Here is a 17,669-nt window from a genome sequence, read left to right as displayed (position 1 = left end):
TGGCGGTAATTCCATGCAAATTGTGAAAACACATGTCAGATTCTTGTTTGGCGCGTCAAAATGGCATAGGAACTGCTTCTGTCAAATTGTTGTTTAAGGGGACTCAAAATATGAGAACTCAGAAGAATTGTTTACACCGGATGTGCAGCTCAGCGTGAGTGTCTTCGTTTGTGTGGTTAAACGAGAACAAGCAGGTTCGTTTGGATTAGACACGATGGCTGTTATCTAATGAACGAGAGAGTCCTAGTTTTACTTTTACACAAGGACCTGTAGAGTATTTTTTCTATTTTTCTATTTTTATTTTTGGAATAATGTTAGTCGGCTATAGCAGCAGCTCGGGTGATGAATCTGATGCTGCCGGAGGGGAATCAAACGCGTCTGAAGATCACAACAACAAAAAATCTTCAAGTTTTGAAAAGAAGAAAGGCGATGAAAATTGCTGCCCTTTGAAGAAGAAGCTTAAAATAGAGGAACCTTTTCCAACAACAAGGTATGGAGTGGGCTAAAACCGGAATAAAATACATTTAATGCAAGAGCATTTTTTGAGTAATACATATGACGTATACAATTATACATACAAATCTGTTCCAGCGTACATTTACTGATACTATGGCCAATTAAAATACACATTACAAAAACAAGTCTTGGTAAAATTTCAGAAATCTGATATACGTACCAACAAAACTACCCAAAAAAATAATAATCCTTGCAGGATTTTTTAAAATGCACACAATATTTCAATTATTTTTAAAAATATTATTATAATTGATTATTATTAATCCATATTCCACAAGATGCACTTAAATGTAATAAAATACCGCCCAGGTGTACTGTAAATTAAATAGATTTTTGATTGTTTATTACTTCTGTTATTGAAGATTATTTATCAGAAAACCTGAGTGGAGAAAGCCAAAATATCTTCTAATTCTGAAATGGGCCAATGATTATTATCATCACCCAACTGAGTCATAATGATAAGACAAATAATTTGCACTTTTCCAAACAACAACCTTCATTTCAACAATATTTTTTCCTTTAGGCTTTCTACCCTTGCAGTTATTTAATCTGAGTTTATTGACAGCCTCGAACTGGTCCATACATGTACTTTTCCTTGAGATGTGAGCCCAACTATTTTATTGGCAACAGACTTTCTCCTGGCATTAATTTCCTGTTTAACTTGGTTGTGTTCCCTACAGGCTACCTCTCCCTGATTGCTTATTTGACATGTTTCCAGAAGACGTGGAGGCACAGACTGAGGATAACACTTTGCATAATGGTCGTGTCCGCTCTTTTAAACACGAGAGAGGAAACTGGGCAACCTATGTTTATTTTCCATGTGAGTATTACAAATAGCTGTGTTTGAACTAGTGTGCCCCAGCGTTTAACTCGATTCTCTCACATTTTAACAGAATAAGCTTATTATGCTCCACAAAATCCAGCTGATTTTAATATACAACATCCCAAGGAAATTGAGTTCAAATTTGTATATGATAATTTTATATTATAAAATAAGGTGATTATGCCACCTTGGCAGCCATAAATAAAATCAGACAGGACTGGCCTGGAATATTTTGTATCCCAAAAGAATGTTTTATTGCTAAGCCCTGATTCTGGAAGTTAAACAAGCACGATTAAAAAAATACAAGCTCTCTCCAAGGATAAAAAAAATTCACACAAAAAAACATCGCACTCCAAGGAGGATAAAGTCACTGACAAAACTCACTCCAATTGAAGGGGCCGAAAAGTATAGAAACAAACGTAGGTTTGTTACAAAGGCTATGGCGCCAACGTCACCGGACAAAGACACACTGGCACAAGACAAGGGGGACACAGACATTATCTATTTTCCAGCACTGTATCCTCCTTCCCATTGAATGTCCACAAGTCCTGCACTAGTATTAACACAGTGTATCAAGGTAATTAAACTTTCACACTGTCTTCTTGTTATGTTAGACACACCAGAAGAGGAGTTTGGGGAGTTAATGGAGGCTCTGATGTCAACTGCTGCTGCCATTGGGGTGGTTTTAATCCCACAGGAGGAATTTCATCTCAGCGTGTCTCAAACAGTGGTCCTGAGACATCACTGGATCCAGCCCTTCATACAAAGCCTCAAAGCAGCCATGGTACCCTGCAAAAGGTCTCTATTGTACTTCTATATAGTTAGACAAAGAATAATTTGTCATTATAGCTTTATATACTATATTATTCCATTCATATAAAAATTAGAAATGCTATTTGTTTCGGATAAGGGTTTAATAGCCCTCGAAAACGTCAGCTCGACTTTACAACCGCAAAAGTTGTGAAGCGTGATTCATCACAGTGCAGTGCAAGTGTTAAGTTTGACAGTTGTTTGCGTTGGCGCCAGCCCCAGCATCTTAAAAGACCAATTAGGAGATGCTGCAGCTTCATTTTCTGTTTTCTAAAGGTGCCAATGGCACACTGCACCTCATGGTTGCCAGATTATAAAGACTTCTAACCAATCACATCGTAAATAAAACCCAATCTGTCAACACTGCTACACCTACTGAAGTGCTTTTCATACGACAAAGTAATGTTGCACCTCAAAACAACAAAAGGACTGCCCAGGTTTTATTTTGTTAATTTTCCCACCTTTACAGTAAACCCTCGAATATCGCGGCTTCACTACATCACAGATTATTTTCTGGGGAAATTAAAAATGTATATATCTTTTTAAGTTCATAAAAATATGAAAAAAACTGAGTTATAATAGAGGTTATCCTGTTTCATGGTTTTTCGTTCATCGCGGTCATGTCTGGTCTACATTAATTGAGATATTGGAGGCATTACTGTATTTTCCTTTAGATTAACAATGCACAAACTCGTATTTCAGATCATAGTGATATTTTCTCTCTTTTTTTTAACAAAATGTACATTTCAGACCACCTGGGAAATTACAGTTTCACAAACGATAACTTTAATTGCAATCCGGAAATAGATGTACAGTGCAGGATCCACAACATGTCTCTGTAAAAACTCATAGAGATAGCTGTAAAAAAAAAAGTCCAGTTTCAATAAAGGATATCATTTTAGCAATGATACCAAAATGTGTGCACAGTGCAAGCTAATAGCTCCATAATATCATTTGTTCCCAGATTTGTATGCTCAGCTTCAAGACTGAAGGCCTATAGTAATGCAGAGAAGACGAGGTATGGCATTTGTCTGGTTTTTAATTGCTTAATCAGGGGAATTTCAATAGTTCATAAGGGGAGCATTTAGCTGAGGGTGACATGTATGTAAGATAGTCTTGAAACATGGATAGTGGTTGTTGTGAGACAGCCAATTGAATTGAATGATTTTATTGTCATTATACAAGATAGAATAAGATCGGATAAAGGAGAGCCCAGTGGAAGGTAGCGATGTTCTAAAGTGAGAATCAATTGCCTCCGCCGCTATATTTTCAAAATAATATAATGGAGAAGGAAATGCATTTACTTTTTGGGGGATACTGTAACTTGGATCTTTTTCATATCTCGAGTCACTCAATTGCATATAAAAAAAATTCATAACCTGAAACCTTTGCACCTAGAGGCATTTGTAAGTAGAGGTATGAGTGTATTTGTTCTTACCCTTGCCTTGCTGATTTTAACATGATTTCTGTGTGCTTTAAAAAAAAAAAAGTAATTGTGTCTTGCTGTTTTTCGTGTGATGTTAGCACTTTGAATCACAATGTTTTCGATTTTGGTAATGAGGAAAAAAAAACCCTGTCCTCTGCTTTAATGTCTGACACTCTTTTCCTTTACAGAACATTTTTAGGGGTGGAGGTTGTAACTGGGCATGCTCAGTTATTAAACGTCGTCCATTTAGTGGACAGAACACTGACAGACTATCACCTGGACACCTTTTATCAGGTTAGAGAGGACAAAATTATTATTTTTGAGAAAACTCACTTTGATGTCTTGTTTGTCAATAGATAGAATAGCAATAATGATGTTTTGTAAATCTTGTAGGATCCATCATTCCACGTTAGCCTGGCCTGGTGTGTTGGAGACTTCACTGTCCAATTGCAACAAAGTCTTCATACGCTTCAGGTGCAGTGAAGCACAATACAACAAATATTGATCAACAAAATGCATGTTTTACTTGTGCACTGAAATCTTTGTTTTTCCACTTTTATAGAATTTAATTGATAACCATGAAGGAGAACCATTTAATCTGTGGTTGGACTGTTCAGAGATGCGCTGCCGCACAGGAAACAAAACTTTCCGCTTCCCACTGCCTTCTTAAAACTGGATGAACTAAAATGGTCCTAAAGCATTTAGGCCAGTGGTTTTCAAAGTGGGCGGTACCGCCCCCCGGGGGGCGGTGTGAACTTTCAGGGGGGCGCTGACGAATAAACAGGCGAATGGGGGGCATTGAAATAGTGAAGGGGGCGATGGAGCAATTACAGTAAAATGTGACGTTGGTGTTTGTAGAAAGACCGGAAAAATTGATTGTCTGTAATAAAAAGTCGACAAAAAACAAGCTTTATTGAAACAAGAAACGTTGTCTGCTCGAGCGCTCACGAGCAGCGCGCATATACCGTATATCACTAATTGTCGCGAGTTTATCGTCGATGCAGGCGACTGGGGAAACCACCACCATCCAGTCAGCCGCAGAGGAGCACACAATAGCGCGCCGGCAACGCTTAACCACAGACGTATGCGCACAGCGACCGGCTTAATGCATCAGCTATCAATTTTTATGATTCGAGGTGAACTGCGCATTGGTCTATTAAAAGAAACGAAATTAGCGAATAATATCTGAGGCGCCTGTCTTCTATTTATTTAAGCTTCGTTCGTTGGAAAGGGGTAAAGAGGGGGGCGTTGGCATTTTGGCCCGGCGGTGAAGGGGGCGGTGGCCAAAAAAGTTTGAAAATCACTGATTTAGGCTAATGAGTATACAGGGAGTCCACTTCAGTGATTTTTTTTAGGCTACAAATGACACAATTTTTTCGAGAAATGACGCATGTTAGAATATGCTAAACTTGCTTGATTGCTGCTACACTTTTTTTTTCATAATATAGTCAGCAAAGGTCTTTCTTTATACATTGAACTTTGGTAATTTTATATTTTCCTATTGGTCAGTCGCTAAACAGTTTTTATATTTTGGTTTTATAAATTGACCAGTAAATAATTGAAATTCACTTCGCCTTTTTGACAAAAAACAACAATTATTTTTGGGGCGGAAAGGGGAAAATGTAATGGTTTTGAAGGTAGATGGGGTTCTCCCTGACACTAAAATACCTAATTCTGACTTTATTATGACTTAAAGACCCCCGTGTAATTAATGTGCAACTTAGAGTCTCCAGCAAAGACCGGCACCCTAATCTGAATAATTAATCATATTTTTCTCCATGATGAGCTTGATTAGCTTCTGTCCTTTTGCAAACAAAGTACCAATGTATGTGTTTGCCTGTGGGATATGAAATATGAGGTAATTAATTTCATGGCAAGCAATTTATTTTTGAGACTTTTTTTTTTCAAAAGACATATTTTTTGTATTAATATTTCAATGAATTCAGATGTTTGATTATTTCTGCAATTGAGTTGCAAATATTTTAATAAAAAAAGTTTTGGAAATAAAGTTTCTCTTACATTGCAAGACACTACAACATATTCCTAAAATAATGACTGTTGGCATGTGTTGTAATGTACAAGAATCTCCACCAGGAGATGTGGATATTGTAGTCTGGTAGTAGAGTACGAGCCAGAGTCTATTGCATAGGGTCTACGTGCTTTTGTTTTTTCTTCCTACAAGTTGTATTCTACTACCTGGCTCGTTGGTCTAGGGGTATGATTCTCGCTTAGAATCTCCACCAGGAGATGTGGATATTGTAGTCTGGTAGTAGAGTACGAGCCAGGTAGTAGAATACAACTTGTAGGAAGAAAAAACAAAAGCACGAAGACCCTATGCAATAGACTCTATTGCATAGGGTCTACGTGCTTTTGTTTTTTCTTCCTACAAGTTGTATTCTACTACCTGGCTCGTTGGTCTAGGGGTATGATTCTCGCTTAGGGTGCGAGAGGTCCCGGGTTCAAATCCCGGACGAGCCCACTTTTCAAATTTGTCCCATTTTAATTAACCTGAATTTTGCATTCGACTGTTGACATCCTCCCCTTAATACACGCAAGCATGGTCTGTTAAATTTTGCGGGTATAGTCTAAGGTCGTCAAACTTGGTTTGGTTCATGGGCCTCATTGACATTTCCTGTAAGCTGGATCATTTTAGATATACTGATATGTAAGTATTTTAAAAAAAATGACGAAAAGATCTAAATATTTAGTTTTTTTTATAGCTCTAAAACAATGTTTATTTGAGATTTCTTTTCGGAGCAAGGAAAAACGTTTTTTGATCATTTGTTATTAATTTCAAAAGGAAACTAAACATATATTTTCAAATTATGTTCAATATTAAAGTGGAAAACAACATATTTTTTACAAAATGCATTTTGAACTAAAAAAAAAACACAAACAAATAGAATGGATTACAAAAATTACATTAATTGATTTAAAAGGGTGAAAATCAGAAAATGTAGTGTACTTAATTTGAATTTGATCCTAAAGCAGAAAGTTGTCATGAATTACTTTCTTGGGCCGCACAAAATGATGCGGTGGGCCAGATTTGGACCCCGGGCCGCCCCTTTGATACAGATGGTCCTGTGGTTTGAACTTTTTATAAAACTAATATTTTCTATTTTAACAAATTAGCTTCTTAGTTTTTCAGGTCATCACATTTCAGGGTTATGAACGGAACTTGAGGGTTGGTAGCGTTAAAAATAACGACTAATCATTTCTGAATGGCAGTGTCCAATCCGCACTTTGACGTTCTCGGGTGTGGCTTTATCTGAGAAGAACAATCTCAAGTTACTTTGCAAAAGTTTATTAGCGAGATCTTGTTTTGAAATCCGAGGACGGAAATGGCCGTGGACAACAAATCGCATTTTCACATTGTGCTGGCGACGAGCTGAATTATTTTATTACATATCTACTTTTTAAAAAATCTAATTGGGTGCAAGGTACGTATACGGTGGGGTTTACTTTTTATCTTTATTACACTTTTTTTCATTATGCTATGTCGTGATTTCCGGTGACTTTTGCATTTGCATTGTTCTTATTTGCTCCATTATGCTAGCCTCTTAAGCCAGCTAAAGTAAAGGGTAATAACCACTCTTTTCAATATTATTGAATCGCTTTTATTAATGGCCGATGTGACATGTCAAATGTTATTGAAAGGCTTCAATCAAGTGTAAAAATAGCTTTGTTGTTTACTAAACGACGGGAGATTATCGTTCGTCGAACGAGCTTTGGCTTGACACTTTTTGTTGCTAGGCAACCTAACTGGTGCCATCGGCCAAAGCTTGTAATTTAATTAGTATTAGTGTCACAAAAACACGAAATGCTACTTGTCATCATCTGCTATTAAATTTGTGTACTAAATAGTTTTTTGTTTGTTTGTTCTTTTAGTAACCTCCATATTTCTGCTAAATGTATGTCTCTGGTTATGGTTCCTTTTTCTTGTTTAGGAGGCAAATTATTGATCATGTTGGTCCCCATTTTCACACTCAAATTGAGCCATAAAATCAACCCACGCATGGTGACTGTTGGAAAATTTGATGGTGTCCACCCGTGCCTCACTGCAGCAACACAAGCCGGAAAGGTATATATGTGGGAACCCTTTATTGTGCACATGACTCTTTTGGGGTTTGAAATAAAGGAACAAATACATAAATACAGTAATACCCTGAAACACAAGCTTAATATGTTCCGGGAATGAACTCGTATGTCGATTTCATCGCATCTCAAATCAACGTCTCCTATAGAAAGGAACTAAATACAAATTAATTTGTTCCCACTCTCTGAAAAAATAAACACACCAAAAAACAGGATATTGCAATGTAAAAACACCTTTCCCTTTTAGCCGAAGTTTTTAAAAAGAACCTATCTAGGATTGTTTGCTTTTGTCTCCCCTTCTAAATATTACGAAAATGACGGACACAAATGTCCTCACAATTGGATAACACATGACCACTTGCCAACTTGTCCGGGTGCTCCTCTCATATTGGCGATTCAGCTCCGTCATGCGCACACCACTCTTATGTTTTTTGATTATTTCGTGCTTAATATTGATTCGCGGGCGGCCCGGTGCGGCGAGTGGTTAGCGTGTCGGCCTTATAGCTCCTGGGTTCAAATCTAGGTCACGTCCACCTGTGTTGAGTTTGTAAGTTCTTCCCGGGCCTGTGTGGGTTTCCTGAGGGTACTCAAGTTTCCTCCCACATTTCAAAAACATGCATGGTAGGCTTATTGTACACTTTAAAGTGCCCCTAGCTATGAGTGTGAGTGTACATGGTTGTCCGTCTTCTTGTGCTCTGCGATTGGCTGGCCACCGATCCAGGGTGTTGTCCCCCGTCTCTGTCCTGGAATCAGCTGGGATAGGCTCCAGCACCCCCACAACCCTAATGATGGTAAAGCAATTCAGAAAATGAGTTACAGATGAGAATATCGATTGCCATTATGCACTTTTTTTCGCACTACCTTTCATTGCACCTGCTGGCTTTGGACCCATTGTTTTCCCCTTAATTCTGCAATGACTAACACAAAAAAAGACTGAAAAAATGCAACGGCTAACCCAGCTGTCTTCGGGCAAAAGTCAGACTACAATCTAGACTGATCGGTTGTAGGGCACGTCCACATTTTTATGACTTTTTTTGAATAGCTAATGACAGAAAAAAAATCACAAAGAAAGGAATTTGTGATAAGTGAAGTGGCTATAATCGAGGGAAGACTGTAATGACTTGAATGTTCTTGTAGTGTTCTAGGTCCCTCTTAGGACGTAAATTATAGTTACTTTTAACTCAGGGCTTTAACTTTTTGTTCTCTTTCTCAGGTTTTTATTCACAACCCTCACACACGTTCTCAAAAACCTGCCTCTCACCGATTGAGTCAAAGCACTCAAGATTCGGATATTTCGCTTCTCAACATCAACCAGGCAGTGACATGTCTGACTGCAGGTACTCTGGGCCCAAAGATGACTGGTGACACATTGTTGGTGGGATCTCAGACCAATCTGCTGGCCTATGATGTCCATGACAATACAGATATATTCTACAAAGAGGTTAGTTAAAAGCCCTTGGAGAAATACAGCTACAAAACAGCACCAATTTTTTTCTCTCCAAAAGATTTGTACCGTTGTCCTCATATCAATTGAATTGGATCATTTTATAATGTGCCAGTGTAAACAACCTATCTGATAGTGTACTTTGACATTCCTACTGAATAGTTGTTACTTATGGCATGTTTTGTCATGTAAATTGCTCATATTGTGATTAAATGTGCAATCAGGGTATTTATTTAATCTTGTCCAAACTCTATCATTTATGTTTCATCTGTCTTTTTTAAAAATGTGTTTAGGTGTCTGATGGAGCTAATGCAATCGTACTGGGGAAACTTGGGGAGATCCCGAATCCTCTTGCCATCATTGGAGGGAACTGTGCCTTACAAGGCTTTGATTATTTGGGCAACGACCTCTTCTGGACTGTAAGAATGAATAAATAATTCACAATATATCTTTAATAGCTAGAGGGTTTCATCCTCCTAAATTTGATTTGAGAAGTATAGGTTCAATTCACACCCGTTGGTGGTGTGATTGTGAACGTGAGTGGTTTGTCCGTTTCATTGTGGCCTTCCTCCAACTGTTCCTTATGGTTGGCTGGGATAGGTTCTAGCACCGCTTTGAACCTTGTGAAGATAAGCAGTATATAAGATGGACAAATGAATCTTCAATTGGTTATAATTTTAAATAAAATTGTTTTTTTCGCACATATATTTTTCTACAGTATGTTGTGCATGTATTTTCTTTAGAGCGATTATTTTATTTATCCTGGAATTTATGTATCTTTTCTCAAGGTCACAGGAGATAATGTGAGATCACTTGTACTTTGTGACTTCACTGGAGATGGCAAAAATGAGGTAATTACTTTCTTAGCTAAAGTAAAAGACCTCCATTGTTTTGAGCACGATGGTTTGGACTATATTACATAATAATATCTAATATATCTAATCATATTTTAGAAAAAAAAACATTATAAATTGTGCTTTTCTGCTAGAGGCAACAGCTTATTAATGAATTCATTTCAATTTTCTTGGGTTTATTCTGTGACTTGTGGCAGCTACTGGTTGGTTCTGAGGATTTTGACATCAGAGTTTTCAGAGAGGATGAGCTTGTGACTGAAATGACTGAAAATGAGGTTAGTATTGACTCTGTGTTTGACTTCTATTATCATGATTTAGCAATTAAAACCCCCACTTCCAATCTTGTTGGGAAGTGCTAGAAAGCGATGAAAAAAAAAATCCTTGTTAACCACTGAGTCTCTTTGGAGACACATCTTGACTTTGTCACTGGAATTAATTAAACCTTTTGTGTATGATTGTTCATTACCATTATGGACCTTCTCTTTTTATTTCAACTTCATTTTCTCCTTTGCATAGACCGTAACATCACTGTGTCACATGCACAGTAACCGATTTGGTTATGCCCTGGCAAATGGCACTGTTGGAGTCTATGAGCGCAACTCTCGGTACTGGAGGATCAAGGTAATTAACACCATTGAATAAAGCAGCCCATCCATGAATTATGGCTTTTTGTAATACCCTTACAGGCACTCATTTACATTATTGGCAGTCATTGATAGCGCTAAATGTCCAATGCAAAGAAACGTTGTGCTCAGTGGCACATAAAGATTAGGATTCATGAATTCAACGTCTGTTGCCGTCAATTGCGTGTAATGATTAAAATACTCTGAAACAGATATATAAATCAGAGTAGTACTCATCTCATTTTCTGAACTGCTTTATCTCAGGGTCACAAGGGGCTGCTGGAGCCAATCCCAGCTGTCTCTGGGCCAGAGGCACTAACCACTCGTGCCACTGGGCCTATGTTAACTTTTTTTAAAAATCTTATAATCATTTCCATTATTAAAAAAATAATTTAAGAACCAAAAATACTCAATTGCTCTTTAAAAACTTAAAGGACTTAAGTGTTGACTTTTGAAGAGCTGAGCACAGTCCCTGAAAGGGTTAAATGCTGTTTACCAAATGCTTTCTTGAGTTCTAAATGAATAACTTTTTCTCAACGTAGTCTAAAAATCATGCAATGAGCATCCACGCCTTTGATTTGAACGCTGATGGTGTGGTGGAGCTCATCACTGGCTGGTCCAATGGAAAGGTTAGCATCTTAAAGGCACTCTTAAGACAATGGTACTGGAGAGTGAACACATGACTGCATTCATCAATACCTTCTTTCCGACCATTTTTCTGTTAAAGATCGATGCCCGAAGTGACCGCACAGGTGAAGTAATTTTTAGAGACAACTTCTCCTCTTCTGTGGCTGGAGTGGTAGAGGGAGACTACAGGTTGGATGGGCAGAAACAACTTATCTGTGCCTCCGTAGAAGGAGAAGGTATGATCTGTGTTTTCCGTCAAAAACTTTTATCTAAAATGAGTTTAAACACCAATACTATTATAATCTAATTACATTTTTAGCTTAATGCTATTGCCTTTTTGGTGTGGATAATGTAGTTCGTGGATACCTACCTGCTGGGAAAGAGTTGAAAGGCAATCTCATGGACTCCAGTGCTGAACAGGACCTAATTAGAGAGCTCAGCAATCGCAGGCAAAATCTCCTGCTGGAGCTGCGCAACTATGAAGAAAACTCTAAGGTACACATTAACATCTTCTGGCTAATATTATATTAGTTCATTCATTACTCATACTGCTTCTCCTCACAAGGGTCGCGAGGGATGCTTGAGCCTTTCTCAGCCAACTATGGACACCAGGCGAGGGACACGCTGAATTGGTGGCCAGTCAATCGCAGGGCACAAGGGTACAAAGAATCATTCATGCTGACACTCCTACCTAGAGGCAATTTAGAGGGTTCAACCCGCCTACTACGTATGTTTTTGGGATGTGGGAGGAAACACAGGAAGGCCCAAACCTGGGATTGAACCCTCGATCATAGAGCTGTGTGGCCAACGCACTACCCACATAAACACAACAGGCTGCCGCTAATATTATATGCGCATGTCAAACTCCTTTCGATTTTCCGTCCACATTTAGGTAATTTCTTCTCAGCTGCGCCTGGCTAGAATATGTCTGGCCTATAAATGTATTCATATTACCTAGTGCGCAAACTCGTTAAGGTTGTAGGGTTGCCAGAGCCTATCCCAGCTGACTTTGGAGACTACACTCTAGACTAGCCACCAGTCAGCCATAGGACAAATAGAGAGATAAATGACCATTTGCACTCCCAATCATAACAGCACCAGGGGGAATCGAGCATTCGCCTGCGCGCACAGAAGTCAGGCGAGTGAACCATAACACTATCAGGTCTATAAATTATGAACACAATTAATTGCAGCCATTTTCAGTTCATAACAATGTAAAAACGTGCCCTTGTGCAACACAGGCTGCATTTTTATGATGACTTTGGACATTTCAGTTTTGGCTTTGTACTAGTCACCCATTAACAACAATTTTATGTTCCTTGAATAAGCTGAAAGCCTCCTTTCCCATACTAATTGGAAACAGAGCTGGATTTTTTTAAGACAAACACAGGACACTTAATTGTCCATGTTATGATAAATAACAGCTGTCCTTTATTTAGGGTGAATCGGACAGCACAGGTGGGATTCCAGCCAACACTCAGCTCCAAACAGCTCTCACAGTAAGAGCTGCAACGGAGGTCCAGAAAGCTCATGTGGAGCTGTGCATCACAACACCAAATGGTATTATCTAGTAGCACTTCAACTCAAGAATGTTTTCTCTTTTGGACTAAACTGGAGTATTCTTTTGTATACCAGAAACAATAATTCGTGCGGTGCTCATATTTGCTGAAGGCATTTTCGAGGGAGAGAGCCATGTTGTTCACCCCAGTGTCCAGAACCTTTCAGGTTGTGTTCGAGTCCCTATCGTGCCTCCAAAAGACATACCAGTAGATCTGCACGTCAAAGCCTTTGTTGGTGTGAAAAATAGGTAAGTCACAAAATGGCCTGTGTTTTAACTATGATGTAATGTTTGACTGAAGGGAAACCCCATGTTGTCACTTGTCTGGGGGTGATTTTAGTTCACACCCGAAAAAATAATTGTAGGCAGCATTTAAATAGTAGTTGACTGCTATTGATGGTGATAGGTTCAAGTTCAAATGTGTTGAATGTATACTAATGACAAAGTCATTTAAATTCCCAGTAGTAATGAGATAAGAGCAACATGATTGGATGTCTATCATTGAAATAATTAATTTTGTGTTGGCTTAGGTCACATCATTTTGGTTTTAAACACTGGTGTAAATGTATTGGATCCAATTTTCCGATTTATTGGATTTTCCTTTCATTCAACATTGGGACACTTTACCCAATTTTAAAGGGTTTAGTTGGTAGTTGTGTGAGGACCAGGGAATGAGTTAGAGAATTTACATATAAAGTACTTAAAGTACTTACCAAATTTTCGAAAAAAGTTCTGGAACCAATTAATTTTGTAAGTAGAGGTACGACTGTATTACAAAGGCATATCATCTCAATTGCCTTACACTGTGGTGAACAAATCAAACACGTACAATGCAGTAATTCTTGTCGTAACCTTTCCAAACGTTCTTTCGATGCACATATCAGGCTGTTACATTCATCTGTCTGATACCATCCTCACCCTGGCTTTCGATACTGCTGGCAACTCATATTTGCAAAAAGAAAACAGAGACTTTGTCCTTCTGCGGCTATGAGTGATGCTTTTGCCAGAAATATGCACTTTATTAGTAATTTACTCAACTCAGGAAGCACAAATATGTGATTCCTTCAACAGGAAATGGTTATATCCATAAATTCCTTATAGGATTAGTGAAGCACAAGTGTTAAGTTTGTGTTGTTTTGTTTCAAGACACTTTCTGCCTGATTCCATGCATTTTAGTTCATCACCGTTTCACGCCTGCTCTCCTTGACGGAAAGAAAGATTGTAGTTATTTCCTGTGTATCAGTACATTTACTCAATTTTTTTGGGGTCATTATAGCACCCAGTTCCATGTGTTTGAAATCACCCGACAGCTGCCCCGTTTCTCCATGTATGATATGACAGTTGACCCCTCAGCTCCTCCTCCCACTGGAAGAGTCACATTCACTATCAATGACCGGCCACAGCGTGTAAGTAAAGAATTTCTTCCTAAGAAAATAAAAAATAAAATAAAAAAAAACAAGCCTCAATGACTTTATTGCGTATTTTTTTGTCTGTGTATGCACAGGTTACAATGTGGCTGAACCAAAACTTCTTACTACCGGATGGTATCAATAGTCCTGATGTTACTTTTAATTCCCTTCGTGGCGGGGGACTGCTTTCCATCAGCATGGCTACTAACGGACAGGTGAACATAGACATATTCAACAATCCAAAATTGATTAAAGACGATGCATTTTTTTTTAAATGTACCATATTCATTCGAATATAACGTGTGCACAGGATTGCACAGGTATTGGTAACTGGCAAATGCTGATGATTGCCATGACAAAACATTTATTCTCAACGTATAGTATGGCATTTTGGTAAAACAAACTACCAATACGAACACAATTGTCAAATTGAATTTACAATTTTAAATCCTTAAAGTCTAATTCATTATCATAATATTGAAAACTTTTCTAAGTCTTATTCATCATCATCAGACTCACCAAACAATTGATTAAATTCTTCTTGAATTCTTTTTTTTTTTGTGTGTGAGCATCGGCCAATAGAACGGGCTCTCTCGCCCAATCTGGCGGAAAAAGACATGTTCCTTTTCTCCCATTATAACAGCTGCCAAGGGGACTTTTTCACCGGAGGGCAGGGTTTCACAGAGATTCGTGTATAACGCGCACCCAAACTTTGCTTCAGTTTTTTGGTACAAAATTTTGCACGTTATACTTGAATAAATACGGTATGCATTTCTCAAATGTATTTTATACATTAGATCAGAGCAAAAAGAATCACCCACATTGATCTGTCTTTGATTATTCATCCATTTAGATCACTCTGAAAACTGATGATATTGACCTGGCAGGAGATTTGGTCCAATCGCTAGCCTCTTTCCTGGCAATAGAGGAATTGTCAGCAGAGGCAGACTTTCCAACATATTTTGAGGAGCTTCAAACTACACTCACTGAGGTTTAACTTCTCGATGCCATATTTCCTAAAATATTTCGGTTCCATATATCATGCCAATATTGTTAACAATTCCCTTCTATATAAAGCTTGCAGTGGCGTGCTCTGGCTTCTACGTTTATTATTTTAAGAAGTCCTGAATTGTGCCCACTAGGTAGATGAGTTTCATGCTGTCCACCAGAAGCTAACTGCAGAAATGGCTGACCACTCGAACTACATCAAGCAAATGCTTGTGCAAGCAGAAGATGCTCGCTTGATGGATGACATGTTAGTTTTCAATTCGCTTATAGTAACCAATTGTACATTCGAATATCATCTGTTTTTTTTCTTTTTGGGAGTCGCCCAAATGTTAATTAATCTGAAATCGTTAATGTTTTTCCAATTATTCAGTACTACATTTTCAATAAGCAGTAAGGTTATTTTCATTTGTCTAGTCCACTTCAAATGAATTATTTTTACTTTATTTTATGATTACCCATTTAATCTTTATATTAGGAGTACTATTATCCATAGCTAGAGCCTGTGACACTTGACCTTTCACTTTGAGGCAATATCGTCATTCTTGAAACAATTCAACTGAATACCTTTCCAATAAGAGAGTTATATTTTGAAGTGACATCATCATGTCACATGATTTTTTTTTAAATGTGTGATTTTCAACATTCTCATTTATATTGCCCATCAGACTTGGTGCCTTTTTATCTTTGGCAGGACTTCCATGAAGAAACATTACAGGCAGCTTTATGATCTAAACCGAGATCTTGTCAGCGAATACAAAATTCGCTCGAATAATCACAATGCTCTGCTGGGCTGCCTCAAGTCTGTCAACCAAGCAATCCAGCGAACTGGTCGACTTCGAGGTGAAATTAATTTCCTAAGATTTCTCCCGCCTAATGCAGCAATTGTCTGTTGGATTCCTGTATTCATGTTCATTGATTCAATATGAAATTATCAGACCTTTTTAACATTATTTTCCAGTTACATAAACAGTACAGTACAGTGTTCCCTCGGTTATCGCGGTTAATGGGGGCTGGGACCACCCGCGATAAGTGAATTTCCGCGAAGTAGGCATTCCCCTTCAAAAATGCTTAATTTGAATTTAATTTTATTTAAAATTACCCCCCTGTATACAGTACACCATATAGAATACGAGTCGAGAGAGTGAAATTCATGTTATAACAAAAAACACTGTAAAATATGTTGTCTCAATGTAATATTTTTATTTTTTTCCCAGAAAATAACCGCAAAGCTCTGAACCGCGAAGTAGAGAGGGAACACTGTACTTGTAGGCTAAATCTGCTATAATTATTTTTTTGTCCGTGTGTGCATTCTTTCCAGTTGGTAGACCAAAGAACCAAGTCATCTCAGCATGCCGGGATGCCATTAAGAGCAATAATGTCAGTGCACTCTTAAGGGTCATGAGAGCTGGTGTTGCTGCCTCTTGATAGTGAAGCAAGACCGGGATAATGGACAACAGAGAGAGGTTGACACCTCTTGTTTGAAGAATTTCAACCCTCAATAGTGCAAGTATGAGAAAACTCAAAGAATTGTGGGATTTCAGCACAATCAAGAAACTCAAATTTGTGAGAGAATGAATTTTTGAGAACAATCCATGCCAGTCAAATGGTGCGTGTTGCTAGTTTAGTTGCTTTTGGAACCAAGAATAGTGTGAACGAGAAAGAAAACAAATTAAACGTTTCAAGCTTAGACGACCTATTTTATAGCAGTGGTATTTAATATAGCAAGGTCATGCTGAGGACTTAAAATGATAAAGTGATCAATGTGTTGCGTAGTGGTGAATCATCACTTGTAAATGGCTTCAAAGACTGTGAAAGAAAAATGTGTGGGGGAAGAATTACTGATGTCATGTGAAACATTAAAAATGTTGCACTCAAAGAAGACTTGATGTAAAGGAATGATTGGATTAAGAAAATGTCCAGTTAGATTCTTATAGTTAGATCCCTAACTAATAATTGACACCATTGCACAGTAATCCCATGATAATCTTCAACCTCAATTCCTTGCTTTTTTCCCCCTCATTTCATTTGCGTGACAACATGTGTCAGTAATCACATGTAAGTTTAAGAGGGTTGTTTTAGCTGAAATAAGCAATTCATTATAAATGGATTTTTAAAGATTTTTACTGATTTTAGGGTGACAAATTAACAGGTCATGTTGCACATTTATAAAAAAAAAAAAAAGCCAAATTGTGACTGAATGTCATGTACATTTTAACGCAAAGACAAAAACAGAAGCTAGCTTTGACTTGAGTCCACATTAGGAGCAATGTAGTAGTGTATTTTAGCAGTGCTATTGTAGCCAAAGAAAACATTCGGTAAGTGACTTTGGTGTGATAGATATGTACACTACATTTGCTAGACTATAAATTTGTTATTATCCTTTTGTCAAGATTAAATGGATCATTGTTTTAAGTTGTGCCTAAATGGTCTTGGCCTGGGGAATCCCACAAATTTCTCTTTCCGAGGATCTGGCTTA

At 37.9% G+C, this 17,669-nt stretch overlaps 2 protein-coding genes and 1 non-coding gene across 4 annotated transcripts; all 3 read left to right on the top strand.

Annotated features, from left to right (window-relative positions):
* The first annotated feature begins 130 nt into the window (after nt 1–130).
* On the top strand, nt 131–4,306 carry usb1 (U6 snRNA biogenesis 1). Its single transcript, XM_077745151.1, has 7 exons — nt 131–490; nt 1,197–1,336; nt 1,954–2,137; nt 3,114–3,167; nt 3,764–3,869; nt 3,969–4,049; nt 4,138–4,306. Exons 1-7 carry the CDS (start codon nt 312–314, stop codon nt 4,243–4,245), a joined length of 852 nt encoding a protein of 283 aa, XP_077601277.1. The 5' UTR covers nt 131–311; the 3' UTR covers nt 4,246–4,306.
* Nucleotides 4,307–5,981: 1,675 nt separating this feature from the next.
* Nucleotides 5,982–6,053, top strand: trnap-agg (transfer RNA proline (anticodon AGG)). Its single transcript has one exon. It is a non-coding gene; the product is annotated as a tRNA-Pro (tRNA).
* An 812-nt stretch (nt 6,054–6,865) lies between these two features.
* On the top strand, nt 6,866–17,605 carry bbs2 (Bardet-Biedl syndrome 2). 2 transcript variants are annotated; one of them, XM_077712049.1, is made up of 18 exons: nt 6,866–7,015; nt 7,523–7,656; nt 8,884–9,111; nt 9,408–9,533; nt 9,903–9,965; nt 10,166–10,243; nt 10,485–10,589; nt 11,134–11,220; nt 11,319–11,454; nt 11,574–11,713; nt 12,658–12,778; nt 12,854–13,025; nt 14,053–14,182; nt 14,281–14,400; nt 15,039–15,176; nt 15,328–15,440; nt 15,885–16,033; nt 16,512–17,605. In XM_077712049.1, the coding sequence occupies exons 2-18, from the start codon at nt 7,540–7,542 to the stop codon at nt 16,616–16,618; spliced, it is 2,130 nt and encodes a 709-aa protein (XP_077568175.1). In that variant the 5' UTR covers nt 6,866–7,015; nt 7,523–7,539; the 3' UTR covers nt 16,619–17,605. The 2 variants fall into 2 exon arrangements, with proteins under 2 accessions (XP_077568175.1, XP_077568176.1); XM_077712050.1 differs by lacking the exon at nt 6,866–7,015 and adding an exon at nt 7,076–7,156.
* Nucleotides 17,606–17,669: the final 64 nt, after the last annotated feature.

Source organism: Stigmatopora nigra, chromosome 2, assembly GCF_051989575.1.
Source record: "Stigmatopora nigra isolate UIUO_SnigA chromosome 2, RoL_Snig_1.1, whole genome shotgun sequence".
NCBI lineage: Eukaryota > Metazoa > Chordata > Actinopteri > Syngnathiformes > Syngnathidae > Stigmatopora > Stigmatopora nigra.
Note: the sequence above shows the minus strand (reverse complement) of the source record. Positions and strands in the feature narration are given on the sequence as shown.

What these genes read in the sequence shown, in the direction of transcription:
- usb1 (XM_077745151.1), top strand. Translation starts at nt 312, where the DNA reads ATGTTAGTCGGCTATAGCAGCAGCTCGGGTGATGAATCTGATGCTGCC. An exon ending in GAACCTTTTCCAACAACAAG is followed by an intron (nt 491 to 1,196) that starts GTATGGAGTGGG and finishes TGTTCCCTACAG; the next exon opens with GCTACCTCTCCCTGATTGCT. An exon ending in AGTAATGCAGAGAAGACGAG is followed by an intron (nt 3,168 to 3,763) that starts GTATGGCATTTG and finishes TTTCCTTTACAG; the next exon opens with AACATTTTTAGGGGTGGAGG.
- bbs2 (XM_077712049.1), top strand. Translation starts at nt 7,540, where the DNA reads ATGTTGGTCCCCATTTTCACACTCAAATTGAGCCATAAAATCAACCCA. An exon ending in CTGGAGATGGCAAAAATGAG is followed by an intron (nt 9,966 to 10,165) that starts GTAATTACTTTC and finishes GACTTGTGGCAG; the next exon opens with CTACTGGTTGGTTCTGAGGA. An exon ending in ACTATGAAGAAAACTCTAAG is followed by an intron (nt 11,714 to 12,657) that starts GTACACATTAAC and finishes TCCTTTATTTAG; the next exon opens with GGTGAATCGGACAGCACAGG.